General features: G+C 35.3%; 1 protein-coding gene across 6 annotated transcripts in view; it reads left to right on the top strand.

Annotated features, from left to right (window-relative positions):
* Positions 1–17,321, top strand: part of EPHA7 (EPH receptor A7) — a 151,925-nt gene that overhangs the window by 109,234 nt on the left and 25,370 nt on the right. For all 6 annotated transcript variants that reach the window (XM_079297712.1, XM_079297711.1, XM_079297709.1 and 3 more), the window contains 2 exons: positions 8,285–8,409; positions 11,969–12,137. In XM_079297712.1, coding sequence (XP_079153838.1) covers positions 8,285–8,409; positions 11,969–12,137 — 294 coding nt within the window. The remainder of the gene's footprint in view (positions 1–8,284; positions 8,410–11,968; positions 12,138–17,321) is intronic.

Genomic DNA, 17,321 nt, shown 5'->3' with positions numbered 1-17,321 from the left:
GATCAAACCTCTCCCACATAATTATTGTTTTGTGCTGACATCTTTATAGAATATTTATATGCTTTTCCATTAATATTTGATGAAGTGTTTTAAATTTTTTTGGCATGGCACTTTGTTTCCAGAATTTGGTTCACTGTGTCTAAAACAAAATGTTTTGTTATAGTGCTGGAATTCACTCAGATGTGTTTTGGATATCTTAGTCTAAATAATCTAACTACTCCATAGGCCTCTAATGCCACTCTTGTAAATCACTTCATACACTTCTCTAAAAGTAAAAGTTTGTTTTGCTGAAGTCAAGTTAGAGCAGCAAACTTAGCTATATGGTATCATTAAGAATGTATTAAGGGGGTTTTGTTGTTATTTTTTCCCCCATGTGTAGCATCCTTGAAGATGACATCTATTTGTGACTGAATAGATGACAGCATGAAATTCAATTATAGCAAACTGTCTCAGTCATTACACCTGTCTACTTCCAGAGAAAAGTATTTGTAAATTGTTTTTTATCCTTCTGTTCCCTAAAACCTGTGTCTGTAATTGACACTTGCCAGCAGAGATGACTGGAGACAGGAGAACATTATGTGTCTGAGTATCCCACCAGGGAAAAGAGTGTCCTCATCTTTGGAGAGTTTTGTGGTGTTTTGTTTTCTTTAATGAAGAATAATATCTGTGTACCAAGGATTTACTGCAAGGCTGGTGGCAGATGTTTCTAAAAAAAAAAAAAATAGAAAAAGTTATGAAAGATGAATTACAAAATAACACAGGACAAAAGAAAAAGCTAATTAACATAGAAATACTTCTGCAAAGGAAAACAAATGTTTCAGGAGAACAAAAGCCCCTCTCTGTTATTTGTAAGGCTGGTTTGTTACTCTAACACATTTGTAAGAATCAAGCTTGTGCCTGACATGTCAAAACTTATTCACAAAACAAGAGTTGTGGATATCTTGGGAGACAACGTTGTCACTTGTTACGCAACTCAGCATCCGTACATCACTGATTGATGCCCAAGTTGCCAGTTTTCAAAGAAATGAGATGCAGACATAACAGTAATATTTGTACCAAATGTCAAGCAGAAGAAACAGGGGAGTTCATAGAATGGGTCTAGATGTAGACTGTGACCAGAAAAAAAATCGAAACATGATAGACAAGCTGTCAGCCTGATCTTTCTGAATTGTTTTATTTCTTTCTGGTAGATTTTTTCTTTCTTTCTATTGGTTTCCCTCCCCAGAACTTTGCCAGAGTAGACAGCATACAGAACTGATGCAGCTGCTAAGTTTTGAGTTTGAAGTAGGAATTACCAAATCATTACACATTTTAAATGCATCAGATGTTTAAAAGGTATGGACAATAAGTAAATCACTACATATTTGATAGTAATGCTATTTGGGCATAAGCTTTCTTAAAAATTTGCTAGTGATATTAGGGGAGATCAGAATGTATTTATTGTTTGGTTTTTTTTTTTCTCATGGGTCCCTTCCAACTCAGCATATTTTATGATTCTACTTTTAAATTGATATTCAACAGTACAGTGCTTGGGCAACTACTACTTCTGTTCTTCTCTGTATATCAGCAAGTATTTTGAGAGTTTCTAAGCCATAAAAGTAATGGCAAAGCATGTGATCAAGAAATGCAGTCAAGTACTACTTGACTACTTTGCTTGTTCCCATGTACTCATGACATCCCCAAGTGGCTCAGAGCAACTGTGTGTGCCTCTGCTGATGGCTTACCCTGCACTGTAAGTACACTGTGTTATATTTATGAGCTGGAAAGTAAAGTGTGTCAGCAAGGAAGTTAAAATGGTTTCTCTGTAGGATATTGTTAGTGTAAAATATCTGATTTATTTGGGTCTTTTTTTGAATGCTGCAGCTTGTAAACACAGTGGGGAATTTCTCTGCCATTGATCCAAAGCAATGGGTACTAATGGCATAATACAGTGGTACTCAATAACCTTTTATCATGGGCTGCTTTGTGGTGTGGAGGCTTAACTGAGGGGAGAGAAATATACTGTAACAAAACACAGTCTTGTAAATTTCTATCAATACATTTAATAATTTCTGGTTTAAGATAGCTATCATGATCTTTTCTGTTATCTTTTTTGCATGAATTATGATATAGAATAACATGAAAATTATTGTGCTTATTGGTGTAAAGATAAAGTGAAATATAAGTATTTTTCCAAGCATTTCAAGGACAAGCTATGGCAGTTTTGTATCATGGCTTTAGTAGCTACTCGAGTGAGTGCTATATTACTGTGCTGTGAAATTTTTAATAATCTGAATAATTAATAAACTTTTTTTTTTTATTCTCACCAAAAAGCTTTTTTATCTTTCTAAGAAACAGAATATGTAAGGGAAATAGATATACAATAAAGTGTTAAAATTTTCCCAGTACTAGCAATCCTGGTCAAGGCTCTTTTTCCATCAGACAGCTCCTTAGAAGTAAGCAAGGGCATGTGTCCTGAAGCAAGGGAGGGCATGTATCCTGAGGTATCCTGTTTCACACCAGCACAAAAACCAGTGTGGTGCCACATGCTGACCCCCAGATCTCTGACAGCAGCAGCTGCAGTTCTTCAAGGTGTATAATCTGTTTGCCTTCCACTCTTATTTCGTAATTTTAGCAGTTGTGATGCCTGTTTCCCTTGAGAGCAAACCAGAACATGGTTGGAGGCCAGGTTATGACTTCACTTACATTCTTCTCTAGGGAGCGAATCAGTGCAAAAAGAAAGTGCAGAAAGGTGCCCTTGGGGTAATCTGGGTGCAGGACTAATGGAGTATGGGGAGCTTTGTATTCTCTTCCTGAACAACCATTTAAGAGCTAGCAGCAATATAATTTCCTGCTACTATTTTCATATGCATATATAGATACATATATACACACACATATCTATATCTGTCTATCTATATATATGTATATATATATCCAGGTTCTTTTTACATTTGTTATTAGTAAAATGCCAGATTACAGTCTCACTTAAAATAGATGTAGAGGCAAAACAACTCTGTTATCCAATGATTTTTGCTGAAAAAGGACACAGAAAAGACATGTTAAAAAGAAATAACAGAGTAGGTTATAACTATTGGGATGCCAGTATCCCTGTTTTTTCTGTGTTTTGCAATGTCCCCTTCAGGCTTAATACTCAAAATAGCCCTCAACTGCTGTAGAACACTGTTGCAGAAAAATGGTTTATGTCATGTAAAACTTATATTGGGCTCTAAGACACAGTTTTACAGAGATGTAAAATTGATCTCATTGCTGCTGTAGGAAAAGCTGGTGGCTTTGAATGATTCTTGCATATCTTCATGATATGAAAACAAAAGATACCAAATGCCAAGATTTTTTTGTCCTTTAGGAAGTGCTGTAAGGGTGCTATCAAAGTGCTGCCAGTGTTATTGTTTGACTTTAGCAAGTACAAGAGGAAGCTCAGATTGACTTCAGCACGTTATTGCTGTTGTAAGATAAGAAAATTTATAAAAAAAAGGTTAAGGAAGTCTGATAGTCCATTCATTTTTTAGAATTTGTATGACAAGTCATGAAACTGGAGTTGCAAGCACAGATTTGGTGGCATTTGTTAGTATTGGGTTTAGTTCTGCACAAGGAGCATGTACTCCTATTGATTTATTAAATTTTCTGTGTGAAGTGTGACGGCAGGATTGTAAACCCTTATTTCAAAGAATTTTAAGTATTTTGTTTCATATACACGAACTACTAAATACACAGGATGCTGCTTCTAGAGACACTTTTTAAAAAGTATCAAGTTAAAAGTCTCCATGACTGATGCTGTTGATGGAATTGAGACACATTCAATATTCAGGACTTTAGGAAATTGCTGAGAAATGGATGGCTATGTTCCTTTTGCTGACTTACCTTTTTTCAGTAAAAAGATGCTTACAGCTGATTTTGTGCTAGCAATTGGTACATTATGCCTAGTTCCTCTTATATGTTAACGTCCAGCTTCACATATTTTGTTTTGATTTTTTTTGTTATTTGCTTGGCTTTTTTCTTTTTAACTATTTTTGGGTTTTATTTGTTTACGGTTTTTTGTTGTTGTTTTGCTTTGTTTTTTTTTTTGGTGGGGATGTGTTCTGATACACCTCTCTTTGCCTTCTGGAAAGCACACTACAGACCAAGGAAAATGTTAGTCTTGAGAGCCAGAGAATAGCTAAGGTTAGAGATTAAAGGCATGAGCAGTATTATGGGATAAAATTTTCAAATTACTCTGGACGAAAAGTAGCACTTTCCAAGTAATTGCTACAGTTTTCAATACCTTAATATTTGCACATATTAATAATGTAACATATGCTTAGCTTAGCAGTATGGATGGAACACATCAGTCTACCTAATGCAATATTCTCTCTGGTACAAAATATATCCTTGAAATATCCTGCTCTTTCTGTCACCTCAGTTTTAACTTTTTCTATAACTTGATCTGAAAATGATGACCAGCTTGAAATCTATATAACTTGAAGGCTTTATCAGTAAAACCCAGCACAGTTATATTTCTCAGTGGCTGTGATGTTGAAACCTGGGGAAAATCAATTTTTTCTTTTGCTGAATGGTATATTTGAAGCATTTAAAAAAGGTGAATGAGTGTGCTGAGGGCCTGTCATTCTCAAAGTACTTTCTTATGCTGCGTGTGTAGGTACATCTGCCTGTTAGCCCTGAGAGGCTGTGTGTGTTTGATGCATTGGATGTTGTGTCAGCAGGAAGGAGAAAAAAGAAGAGATGAGGTATATCAGAAAGCAAGTTGATAGCAAATGGTGTTTTCAGCAGCCTGTATCCCCCCCATGTAATATATTATGGAAATAATGATTTTGTCAAGTGATGCTTCTTTGTACCTGAAGTGATACAGTAGGGATTGTGCATGCTCAAGTCATTCAGGACTGGGCATTTAGGTGTCTAGAAATGCTGTAAGAGGGGTCTTTGCCATAAAGGACTTCATTAGAGATGCAGTGGCAAGAAGTAAATTAATAGAAGAAAAACACCCTGAAGTAGTTCATTATTATTGGTTTAGCTAGAAATGGGAACAAATATGTTATTTTTAATCCTGTTTTTATAGTTATCTATTTTTTTTGTAATTGAATTCCCTAACTTATCTTATATTTAAGGATGAATTGTATTATTTAGCTCATTTTCAATCTTGCTCAAATATAGTTGTTTTAAAACCATAAAAGGTTGTCAATTAATTAGCATAGATATGCAATGAGAAATTGGCTAAAGGTTTAAAAGGAGGTGTCAGGAAGCCATAACAAATAAAGCACAAATTTAAAACCATCTGTAAGAAAGCCACAGAGAGAATATACAGGAAATAATTATACTAGAAAAAAGAAGAAAATGCGTCTGACCTGTACACTCTCATTAAGCAGAGATCAAAAAATGCAGCCCAAAAGTCAGGATAAGGGTAGCCTACCCTCTCACATCAATGGATTGTCTTATGTGGCTGTTCTAGTTTGAAGAGATTTCTGTGCAATGAAAGCAAACTGGTGGTCCTTGCCAGAGGAGTATACTCTGGCTTCAGTCAATTTAATGATTCCCTTCTTCCCCTGAAAAATATGGGGACTCAAAATAAGGTTAGGTAACATGCTGCATTTTAGGAATCTCATGTGGTATGGCAATTATACACAACATAATTGTCTTCAGAGCTGCCAGCATATGTAAGGTTGGACTGTAGATTTAGACTTCTTTCTCATGTGCTTCTTCTAGCAATTAAAGGTAGCACAACTGGTTTTTTAGTGTTGGGTGCAAAAAACCCAAAACAAAAACAAATTGTCAAAAACCCCAAAGCAATTTGAATGCTGTTGATAAATGCTGATAAATCAGTGGGATTTTAGTTTGAATGGAGATTCTTGAAGAATGGAATATGCCTGGTTTTGATGTACTTTGTGCAGGTGTTAAGTAGGAATGCCACACAGTGTATTTCATTTCCTCATTTAAAATCTTCCCCTCTCTTAGCCCCTCCTCCTTCACATTCCTGTTTCTTCCCCACATACACAGAGTTAAGTAATATCAAATTTATTTTGCTTCACTGCTTTAAGAAAAATAAATGCTGTGGCCAACGGAATGAAAAAAATTGATAAGCAAAAACAAAAAGCAGGAAACGTGGAGAACAAATGCCCGTGACCTAGGTAATATAAAATTGTTCAACGATAAATATCAACATTAACAATTTCAGACACCTAAAAATGTAAGATTAGCAATTTGAGAAACATTTATCTGGGTGAGATAGAAAATTATACATGAAACATAATGACCTCTCTGAAGTTTATTCAGGATGCAGAGGTATTTATTTAGGCAAAGAAGACAACTAGTTAATCATGTCAAAAAAAACTAGACAGTAAATTAGTTTGCTGCATTTTGGAGTTCTAGCACTGAAAAAATATATTTCACTAATTAAAGAGTGAAAATACTCTAAGCTTTTAGAAAGAGAATGCAAAGAGAGTGAGACTGATACTGGCTTTGTGCAGCAGCCCAGGGTGTTTGTCTGATACAATTTTATGATTTTATCAGTTAGGCAGGCTAGATTAAGAAATCTTCAACTTTGATTATATTGACTATATACAGCATAATGGTTCATAATGAAAATTATCATGCATGGCTTCAATCCCTAATTTTCATGTATTCTTGGAGCCTCCAGTGAAATGTAAACAAATTTTAAAAACCTACATGAACATTCATGCTATAGTTCTAAAAAAAATCCTAAAAACTTCAAAATTGATGTAAGAAGTTAACAATCTGATTTAGTTTTAAAGGATTATTTTCTTGATTTTTCTGTAAGTAGTTAAATTTTATCATTATGTTTTTATACTTAATTATGCAGGAGTGTGCATTCTAGATGTTTTATGTTATTTTAAAAAAATAGTGAAGATCACCTTGTTGCTTAGGATAAGAATTGTGTTTTATCTAAAGATTGCATGGTTTTACACAGTGAAAGCTTTATACATAGTTCTGAAATAAGGTGGTATTTTTTTACCTAAAAGATTTAGAATTTTCAGGTTTTTTAAACAAAAAATTAAATAAAGTATCAATATTAGATTCTGTGTTAGAAAAATATATAAATTTATCTCTAATATATTATTTCTAATAAATTTATCTCAGACAGCTTTCCTGTGTCTGAGTCTGCTCCAAGACTAAGTCCTTATCACTGTAAATGGCATTTAGCTTTTAACCATAGGGGGCTGAGGGTCAGGTCTTCTCTATCTTTTGCATGAGCAAAATTGATTTCCATTAAACTGAATGAGAACAAGATCAAGTTCTGCATGGTTCCAATACCATAAGTGTTTTTCAAAGTGCTATAGTTTTTACAGGACTTTTGTTCCAAATTCAGTGTGTATGTTTGAGGAACACTGTGATGTTTGGCCACCTTTGATGCTGCACATCAGCAAAGTGTCTGCCATCTTTCACATTAAAAATAATTTGAGAAAGCAAGTTATTTTTTCAGAGTCTCACAGTTTATTACATTCTCTCAAACATTTTTATATGAGTGTCAGTGTCTCTATAGTGCTTTTATATTGAGTTTGGTTTTTTTTTTAATTTCAAAAGGTCTTTTTTTGTGGGCGATATTCATTAGGAAACTCACTGTGCACGCAAGTTCATGCATGAAGTGTGCATTTATTTATATCTCTGTAGAGTGAGGTGGAGGAAGACAGTGTCCCCTTTGTTCCATAAGATCTATTCCTTAAATTGTCTTTTAAAAAATGCTAAGACCAAATATGGAAACTTAGCTCTAAAGAGAAAATGTCCTGGAAAGGTTTGAACTAATGAAGGAGAGTGGGCTTAGTCTCTTAACAAAGTTGTTTTAGTCACTGTCGTGTCGCAATTAGATAATGTGAGAGATTATTTCTGAGCAGAGCTGGAATTAGTCATATCAAATCAACCTAAAATGTGATTTCATTCCTAAAATACTATTTCTCTTTTTTGTGTGTTTCAGAAACATACGCAATAAATATTTAGACTCTTAATTTACTACTCATCAATCTAAAAATTTGATTTGCTATAATCATCAGAATTAATTTGCTTAATTGTTTTTCCTATTCCATCAATCTCAGTTTTGCACTAACTCAAACAATGACACCTTTTGCTGTTTGCACTTTAGTTCGATTTCTGTTCTAAGTTTATGAACAGTAATGGGGATCTGCTAGAATATTCATTAGCTTTGAATTGTGAGCCATGAAAAGGTGCTTTCTTTTACCTTAATGGAAGTGGCTCAGCATGGGGTGGATCAGTAATGACATTTGATTTTAGGCATCCAACAAATTTGCTTTTTATTTATTGACATGTCTTGTCCAAACAGCTCCCTCGCAAGTTAGTGGCGTAATGAAAGAAAGAGTGCTGCAGAGGAGCGTGGAGCTTTCCTGGCAGGAACCAGAGCATCCCAATGGAGTCATTACTGAATATGAAATCAAGTATTATGAGAAAGTAAGTGCTAAGATTATCTGTAATGTGCAACAATGTGCTGTTTGCTTTATGTTGGCTTGTTGCGTTGTGGAACAGTGTTAAAGTCATCAGCTATCAACTACCCCATCTCTCCAAAGTCAGAGATTTTGCTTGTTTTTAATAACTAGCTAAATCCTGTAATTATTATTGCTATCATATGTCTCATATATTGTATTTTGGCATACTAAAAATGAAATGTACACTTGAAATCTGCCTTCCTTTCCTTTTTTTAAAAATTGTTAAGTTGTACTTGGGTATTTTTACCATTATATTGCTGTTTTTGCATCTATTCTATGTTGTGTTTGAAGCTTGTTTCATTTCCTTCTGGATCAATGTAATTCTAGTCTTGAAATGATGGATCAAGTAGAACTCCCGACTGCATTTTGTATTTCCTTATGAGCTGGGCAACTTCTACTTGATGTCTGAAAATTTTCAAAACACTTCTAGACTTCTAGGGAATAAATATTTCTTATTCGTCCTTTAAAAAAAAAAAAACAGGACTGTGAAATTTATTTTTCAGTTGTTCTCTCAACACAATAATGAATTGAAGGCTGCTTTTCAATAGTAGATGAAGTGATCTCTGTTTCTGGTACAGTGAAATTGCAATCTTACTGATGTCAGTTGGAGTTTTGCCATTCATTTCAGCATGTCTAGGGCTTCATTCATGATAACTTTGAAGTACTGCACAATAAAAAAATTCTGACAACCGTAAACTGGATGAAAGCAGAGTGAAGGCAGGTTGTGCAGCTCTATGTTTGTCATGGGACCAGACTAAGTTTGGTTCCTCCAGATTCCCCAGGAAATTGACTGCATTACAAAACATACTCCTAATTTTTATAAAACATTTGGTTTAAAAAAAGGAAAAAAAAAGAAAAAAGAAAAAAAAATAATAAAGGGGCTCCTTTGTGGTCAGTCATGAAGACATTTCTGCTGGCAAGGTAACAGTACCCCTATATCAAAAAGAGCATGTCATCTTACTAGGTAACACAGAATTAAGTAAATTCAGCCCAGATTGGATGTAATATCAAGTGTCATATTTAATTTTCAGTGCTGAATTGCACAAATACACTTACCAAAAGATCTTTATATAATTTGGGAAGGGAATAGATTTTTTATTTGTTGATGATAACTTCCAGTTTAAGTTGTTCACTCTAATGAGTCTTATAACAAAATCTAGCAGATAGTTAAATAATTCTTTAGAAGAAATTTTGTTAATTTTAGCAGATGATTTTTGTTCCTCCAGCATGTGTGTATACATGCACATGCAAATAAAGTCCAAGTATTTTTAAAACTTTACATATTTAGCAAAGGCAAAACTGTAGTCTGAACCAAAAAAAAAAAATAAATAACCAAAATCCTTGGATTTTTTTTTTTTTTTTAATGTGCAGAGTAGTATCTAATTTGTTCAAATAAAATAAATAATTTAAATGGGTAGTTTAAGATGACAGAAAAATGACCAGGACACCCAGCTTTTTTATATAAGGATAGCTTTTAGGATGTGGCTTTTACTATTTTCCCTATATACTCATTTTAAATAACCATCACAATTTAATTGCCAGTTTTCTGTTTGTAAAGAGAAGAACTGATGTTAAAGTTGGTGGTTTTTTTGTTTGTTTTTTTAATGGAAGGACATCTTCCAGTATTATACTTAGTACAGTGAAATTAATAAAAGAGAATAAAAAGCTCATTCTAACAGTCACAGATAAATTGGACTATACAACTTTAGCAGAGGCAATTTTTGAGCAAATACTGAAATGGTTATTTTCCTTCCAAAAAAATGCATTTCAGTTTTAAAATTACTTCATAATCTTCTTGCTCAGAATGAGAGAGGCTGTTTAAGTTTTGTTCCACTAATTTAAAAGAAAAGAAAAGAAAAAGGATTTGAACTTTCAGCTCCTTTTAGAGCCAAATTAAATCAAACATTTTTGTCATTCTGAAATACTCTGATAAGTGGTTTTTTTCACCTCTCACTTCTGGCTAGGGCTGGAATGGAAACTGCCTGAAGTCTCCAAAGTTAGCCTGTCCTGTGAGATTTTGAGCACAGGTTATTTTTATTTTTTTTTTGTTTATTTTGTTTGGGTTTTTTAAATACAAGAACTGTTGGCAATTCAAATAAGCCTTGTTTATGCATCAAAACCCAAACTGAAATTCCACTGTGCCTTACAGTACTGAAGCTGTTTATGGTTTCCTTACACTTGTTTCTCATCTCTCAAGCATTCCTGTTCTTTCTCACATACCAACATACATTCTGCCATTGTCTTCACTTAAAGATGATTTAAATTCTCTTGGAGAAGACATGGCAAATTGTTTCTAGCCAAGACTGTGGGCTTGCTCCATTAACAGACTGGGCAAGAACCAGGAGAAGCCCTTACTGAATCTGAGAAAAGAAATCATGTATGTCTTTATAGCCCTGTATTTCAGCAAAAGCCTTTGCTGCATTACTGACTGTGACAGGGAAGGCTCTCCATCACTTTTAGCTGGTGAAGTATTATTGAAATGAGTTACAGATTTATTCCTTCCCTCTGTATCCATCTCATTAGCACTGCTGTGTACAGCTCATGCTTCTCTGGTCATGTGGTGCATTCAGATGGTTGGTTAATTCATCTCTTCTGCCCTTCAAATCAGGGTTGCATCTGCCACCAAAAATCAACAGGGCTTCACATATCTATGCTGAAACATAATCTGTGTCAGTAAATGTGATGAATAAGTATAGCTTTTTGAATACTCTAATGATCTGTGATACAGCTTTTGTACTATTTGAAAGTGAGTTATTACTCATAGGGTTTGTAATCTTACAGCTTCAAATTTGTGGAGTGTCATACTGAGCTTCTTTCCCTGGGTTCCTCTTATGCCTTAGAGTCTCAAACTGAGAAAAGACTAAAAGCCAGAGATAAAAATCTGAAGTGAAAAGTGAGTGAAGGACCGCAGAAATTATGCAAAATCCATCCAATTATACATTGGTGATACTGTATTTTTTAGAGGTGATGGAAGGGTACAGTGTCAAAGTAATGATGTCAGTCAGTTTTTCCATTCATTTTACAATGTCCAGGACTTCGTTCATGGTAACTTTGAAGTACTCTAGAATTAAAAAAAAATCTGACATTTATAAACTGAATTAATGCAGAATGAAGGCAGGTTGTACAGCTCTATGTTTGTCATGTTCTGACCATGAAAGAAAAATTTCCCTGTCATTGAACTATTTAGACCTCATAGATTCCCCTGAAAAGCAGCAGTTGAATTTTCTCATTAAAATTTCACAAAATTTATTCAGAGCCAAAAAAGCAATCATTTTTTTGTTTGGATGTTTTCTGAGTAAAAACATGAGCATCCCATTTGAATTTTATGTTGTACTTAGAGCTCTTCATTGCATTGACAATGTTCTGTAATACTCCACAGAGTATGCTTTATTTTTGTTGTTGAGGGAAAAGAGCATTCAGCAAATTGAAATAAACTACCCAGGCTGGCTGTCAGTTGTTGTTGTGCAATCATGATAAAATCTTATCTGTAAATGTAATTTAATCTTTTGTCTTATTGTTTCCAGGATCAAAGGGAGAGGACCTATTCAACAGTGAAAACCAAGTCCACTTCAGCTTCTATTAATAACCTAAAGCCAGGAACAGTGTATGTTTTCCAGATTCGTGCTTTTACTGCTGCTGGTTATGGAAATTACAGTCCCAGACTGGATGTTGCCACACTGGAAGAAGCCACGGGTAAGGAATTAGGTTTACAGGAAATTAACCCTCTCAAGAGTGTTAATTAACTCTCTAGAGGTAGTGAGGAAAGTAAGAAAGGAAAGAGTCATAAGCAATATAACTATAATTAGAAAGAATTCAGTTCTACAAGAATGTGGATTTTTGTCATTGTCTTTTGAAGGGTGAGCTTTCATAATTTATTTTACCATAGAAGTGAAAATTAGTCCTATAATGGGTGGAGGAGCTTTGTTGCATATTAGGTTCTCCTTCTTTGCTGTTTTTCTAATACTCAAAGACTTTTTTTTAAATTCAAATGCACATTTATTTTTCCCATAAAAGAATTGACTAGTGGTGAGCTGAATAACTCACCTAGATTCTTCTGTAACTGAAGAGAGAAGCAAGGAGGAGATTTCAACCCACAGACACTTCTCCAGGCTATTTTTTTCCATTTTATTTTCTGAAAAAAAAATAAAAACAATTTGGTAGTTTCATTTATGTGCATGTCTTCAGCTATAAGTCCATCTTTAGTGTATTTTGAATTCATTGGCAATTTAATTTAGTGAAGAAATGGGAGTCTTAAGGATACTATGTTCTTTTCAGGCTCATATAATAAGTTGTAAGCTGTGTAAGAATAAAACTACTTCCATCAGTGGGACCTGGTAGCCCTGAGCCCCTTCACAGGAACTGTCCCCCTGGCAGCTCCACCACCCTATTGCAGACCCAAATTAGGTTACCCTGGTTTAGAGCATTTGCTTCACCTTGGTGTTGACATCAGGTGAGCAGGATTTGGAGCTGGGAATATAGGAATGCATAGCCCATGAGTTCAAAGGATGTGGATGCCAAACCCTCTGTGCACCCTATGCAGCAGTCTGTGTGCAGACACACATTATTGCATCCTACTAATTGCATCCTACTAACCTGAGCAACTTATGGTTATTCTTAATATACAGTAGTTAGGTCTTGATTCCACCTTAGTTCCACACAGAATATAAAAACTATAAATAATGAATAATACCACATATCTAATAGGCATAATTGAAACAGTAATTATCATAATAGCATCAGTAAGCTGTTATTACTAATATTATTAGCTCCATGTCTAATAGCATACTTCCCATCTGTAGAGAGAGTCAATAGCAGAATCCCTATTTTGCAAAATGGGAACCTGAGGTACAGCCAGAAGTAATTTCTTATTTTGAATAGTTTTCTGGAAAACAAATTAGAAGTCTGTCATAATAAGTTTCTGCTAATTAGATAATTTATTGTCCATAGTGGTTTAAAATTAGTGCATCAAAATATTTCCCTAACATTTCCTTAATTATCTGAGTATTTATTACATACTCAGTATAAGTAGACTGGTAGCTGCTAAGATTAGCAAAGATGATTTCAAAGCTAAAGTTTTGACTGGAATTTGGTCAACATATGGGAGATTAGGAAATCCTATAATAAATGCATCACTGACCATTCTCCTGTACTCCTTTTCCGACTCAGATGATGAAAAAATCCATATAAACCACAAAGATTCTTGGCCAGGATGCACAGCAGGTTTCTTTTGTCACAGGCCAGCTACATGCTTTGAGATGCCATGAAAAATGTCCTGTGTTTCCATTAAAAAAATTCTACAAGGAGCATACTTTCCATTATCTTAAGACAACATTATAAAACATAGTTCTCAGCAAAGAAAAACATCCAAAATTTCCCATGTACAGTCTTCAGAAATAGTGAAAATGTTGGTAAAAAAATAGCAAATGCCATTAAACTCTTCTAAAATTGTTTTACACAAATGTATTTATTTAATATATTTATAGTTTTATCAGAACTTACAGGCTCATCAAATTTTTCTATTGATAGCATTTTAAAGGAAGACCTTTATTGGATTGTTTTGGGGAAAAATACCTCAAGGGAAGTATCATGCAAGAGAGCACTAAACCATGTTATGCTACAGTTTAGAGGCTTTGGCTTCTCATTATTCCAGTGAATTTCTAAATGCAGCTTTTAAACATGTCAAAGTATTTTAAGAAGAAAATAGACACATACATATTTATGCAAGAATGTATGTCATGACCACCACATTCAGTTAGACATGTTACCTACCTGGATTTTTCCTGGCACTTCCACGTGTTGGCACTGTTTGGTTGGTGCTGTTAATTGGGTAGATTTTTGAATTGTGTGCTATTTTCTGAATTGTGATAGAAATTGTATAGCCACTTTTCCATATTTGAGGACTATATCCCTTATATTAATATTATCTGATATGTAATACATATATATATATTATACCTGTAGTGGATCATATCATACATATTGAGTATTGCATATATATTTATGGAAAAAAATCACAATTATGAGGTAAATGTGCTTTATAAAAACAGGCTATTTCTATACTACACTGTGTTTGCCATAGATCAATCAATGGCTCTAGTCTTATTTTTTTGTTGGCTGTTTATTAGAAACAGAAGTCTGAAGCCCCTCTGGAAAAACACACAAATGTATAAAATATCACTTAAGTGTCAATCTATGTCTTGGTTCACTGAAGTATTTAAAAGTCAAGTTAAGTAGTTTGTAGCCAGTGGACCTAAAGATGATCCTCTGCATTTTATAATAGAAACAGATTTTTCACTTACAGAATCACAGAATCAGTTAGGTTAGAAAAGACCTCTGAGGTCATTGAGTCCAATCTTTGACTTCTTTACAGCTCTCACTAAAGTTAAAGTAGAAGCACATAACAAAACCTGTCATGAAGTCTTTGCTTCTTCCTTTTTCCATGAATCAGAGTATATCAAACAAGATTGAAGCATTATGCATATGTAAAATTGATCTCTAAAGTCTGAAATTCCAATACTACAAATTTTTATAGAAGGCATAGAGTACTTAAGAAAGTGGCATTTGGCATACATGGTTGCAGTTAACACTGAAGTTTTTCATGGTGAACTTCGCCAAGAATTCTTTTCCAGAAATTGTGCATTTGAAGTTGCTTGCGTGAGAAAAGGTTGTTGGAGCAGCAGCACAGCATTTTCAGCTGATACCCTTTTTTAAATCCTCCAGGCTGTTCAGATATGCATTTCCCATCCCTACAACCATGTATTTAAAAGCTGGTTTAAATTTAGCTCCTTTAAATTAAGCAGTGTTCATTGGATGTGCACATCTCATAGCTCAGATCAGTATCAGCTGTAGCCAAATGCCCAGGTTCCACTCCCTGTGTCCTACCGTTGTTCCTTGAGCCTGAGGACAATGTGAACAGAGGTAAGGACTTTCCTGTTCTTTCCTGGTGCTGATTCCCTGTCATCACTGTTATGGCATCACCAGTGACAGGTAGCCATTCATGCACCCCCTGAAAGGACTTTCTGCATCCCAAAATCCTTCCTTTAAGAACACTCCAGAATCTTTGTTTCTGCCAAGCCACAGGGTCCGTTCCAGAAGCTCTGTTCTGATTCACCCTTACACCAGCAAATTGACTTCATCACACAGGAGAAGCAGCAGAGTACCCAAACTGAGGCAGATGTCTTACACTGCTGTCACTGAATTTATACCAGACCATGCCCACAGAAAGCCCCCTCCCCTGCTTTTTTTTAAAGATATAAAAAGAAATCATGCATTGCATCCCACCTGTCTTACCAGTTGGCCAGTGTACCATGTCCCCAACATTTTCCAGAGCCCAAAAAACATCGTCTGCTTGCTTCCAGATTGTGCCAGTACCCAAAATCTGTGAGGCACTTACATAGAGCAACCCACTCACATATGTCAGTCTCTATGCACTTATCTTGGCTACTGGGCTAGGTTACAGTCTGGGCTGGGGATTTTTCCAAACTTTTTTGGATGGATGAAGCTTTACACCCTGGCCATTATGACAGGATGCTTGCCTCTTCACTTCCAAGTGAGGCTTGCAGTGAAGTTCAAAGAGAGACGGGAACAGTTTGAGGAAATGCTGTATTTTACAGAAATTTAACATTCCTTGGGATTGTCTGTTTTGATGGCCTAGATAAGTTGCAGGAACTGAGTTGTATGACTTATGCCTCTATTCTCTTGCACAAGACAGTCACCACTGATTTCTTAAAAATTGCATGAATGGAATAGAGACAAGTCTACAGAAGCATCCTACTGACCTGTGTATCTCAGAAAGTTATAGTTACTTAAAGATAAGCATTATATTTATTTAAAGAGTTATAGGAATAGTATGATCTTCCTCATGTGCATTAGAGAGAATATAGAAAAATTACAAGTTTATTCAAGAAATAAAATTAGAGGGGTGTGTGTATGCATGTGTGTGTAATTTCCCTCCACTGCAGAGTATTCTAAATCCATGTAGTATAACAAGGGCTTTGTTATTTTGGGGGGAAACAGTTGGTACAGGTCAGTGTCAGTGACAAAATAAATCATTTGATTGGCTCACTTCTTCCAAGAAAAGTCTGGGTTATTTGTTTCTATGGGAACCTCTGAAGTCTGTAACAGGAATCCAGTTCTGTGGAGTTCATAAATCCTGGTGTAGACATTCCTGTTCAGCTACCAGTACCAGAAGTAAACCATATTATGATACCATTAATTTAGTTAATCAGCTATCAGTTTGGTTTCCTTCTTTTCCTTCTCTTTCATCTGTTGGCTGCATTTCAGTCATGGGACTGTTCACATGGCCCCAGGCATGCTGGAGAGAGATGGGGTTCACCTGTGTGAAAAGGATAAAAGGATTCTAACCCATGAGTTTGCAGGACTGATTGGCGGGGCTCTAAATCAGGTTTAAAAGAGAAAGGGGGCAAGACCAAGCTCACTAGAGATGAGTCTAAGGGGGGCATGCCAGTGTTGGGGGTGAAATCAGCCCAACTGAAGTCCATCTACACCAATGCACACCATATGGGTAACAAACAGGAGGAGATGGAAGGAAATCTTATAGGCACAGAAACAGGCCATCCCTGTATGCTGAAAGGTGAGCCAGTGGGGAAGGAAACTGGCCTGGCTAAATAGGGGGCATTCACTGGAACTCAGAGGAAAAAAAAAATTATGATCTTTGTAAGAAAGGAGCAGGCAACTCAGGAAGCATATAAGGATATTAGGTCATGTAGAGAGAAAACTAGGAAGGTGAAAGTTCAGCTAGAACTCAATCTAGCCACTGTTATGAAAGATAGTAAGTGCTTTTATAAATAAATTAACAACAAAACGAGAGTCAAGGAAAATATCCATTCTTTTCTTGATGGTGGAGGAGTGTAACCA

This window comes from Erithacus rubecula (assembly GCF_903797595.1).
Source record: "Erithacus rubecula genome assembly, chromosome: 2".
NCBI classification, from domain to species: domain Eukaryota; kingdom Metazoa; phylum Chordata; class Aves; order Passeriformes; family Muscicapidae; genus Erithacus; species Erithacus rubecula.
Note: the sequence above shows the minus strand (reverse complement) of the source record. Positions and strands in the feature narration are given on the sequence as shown.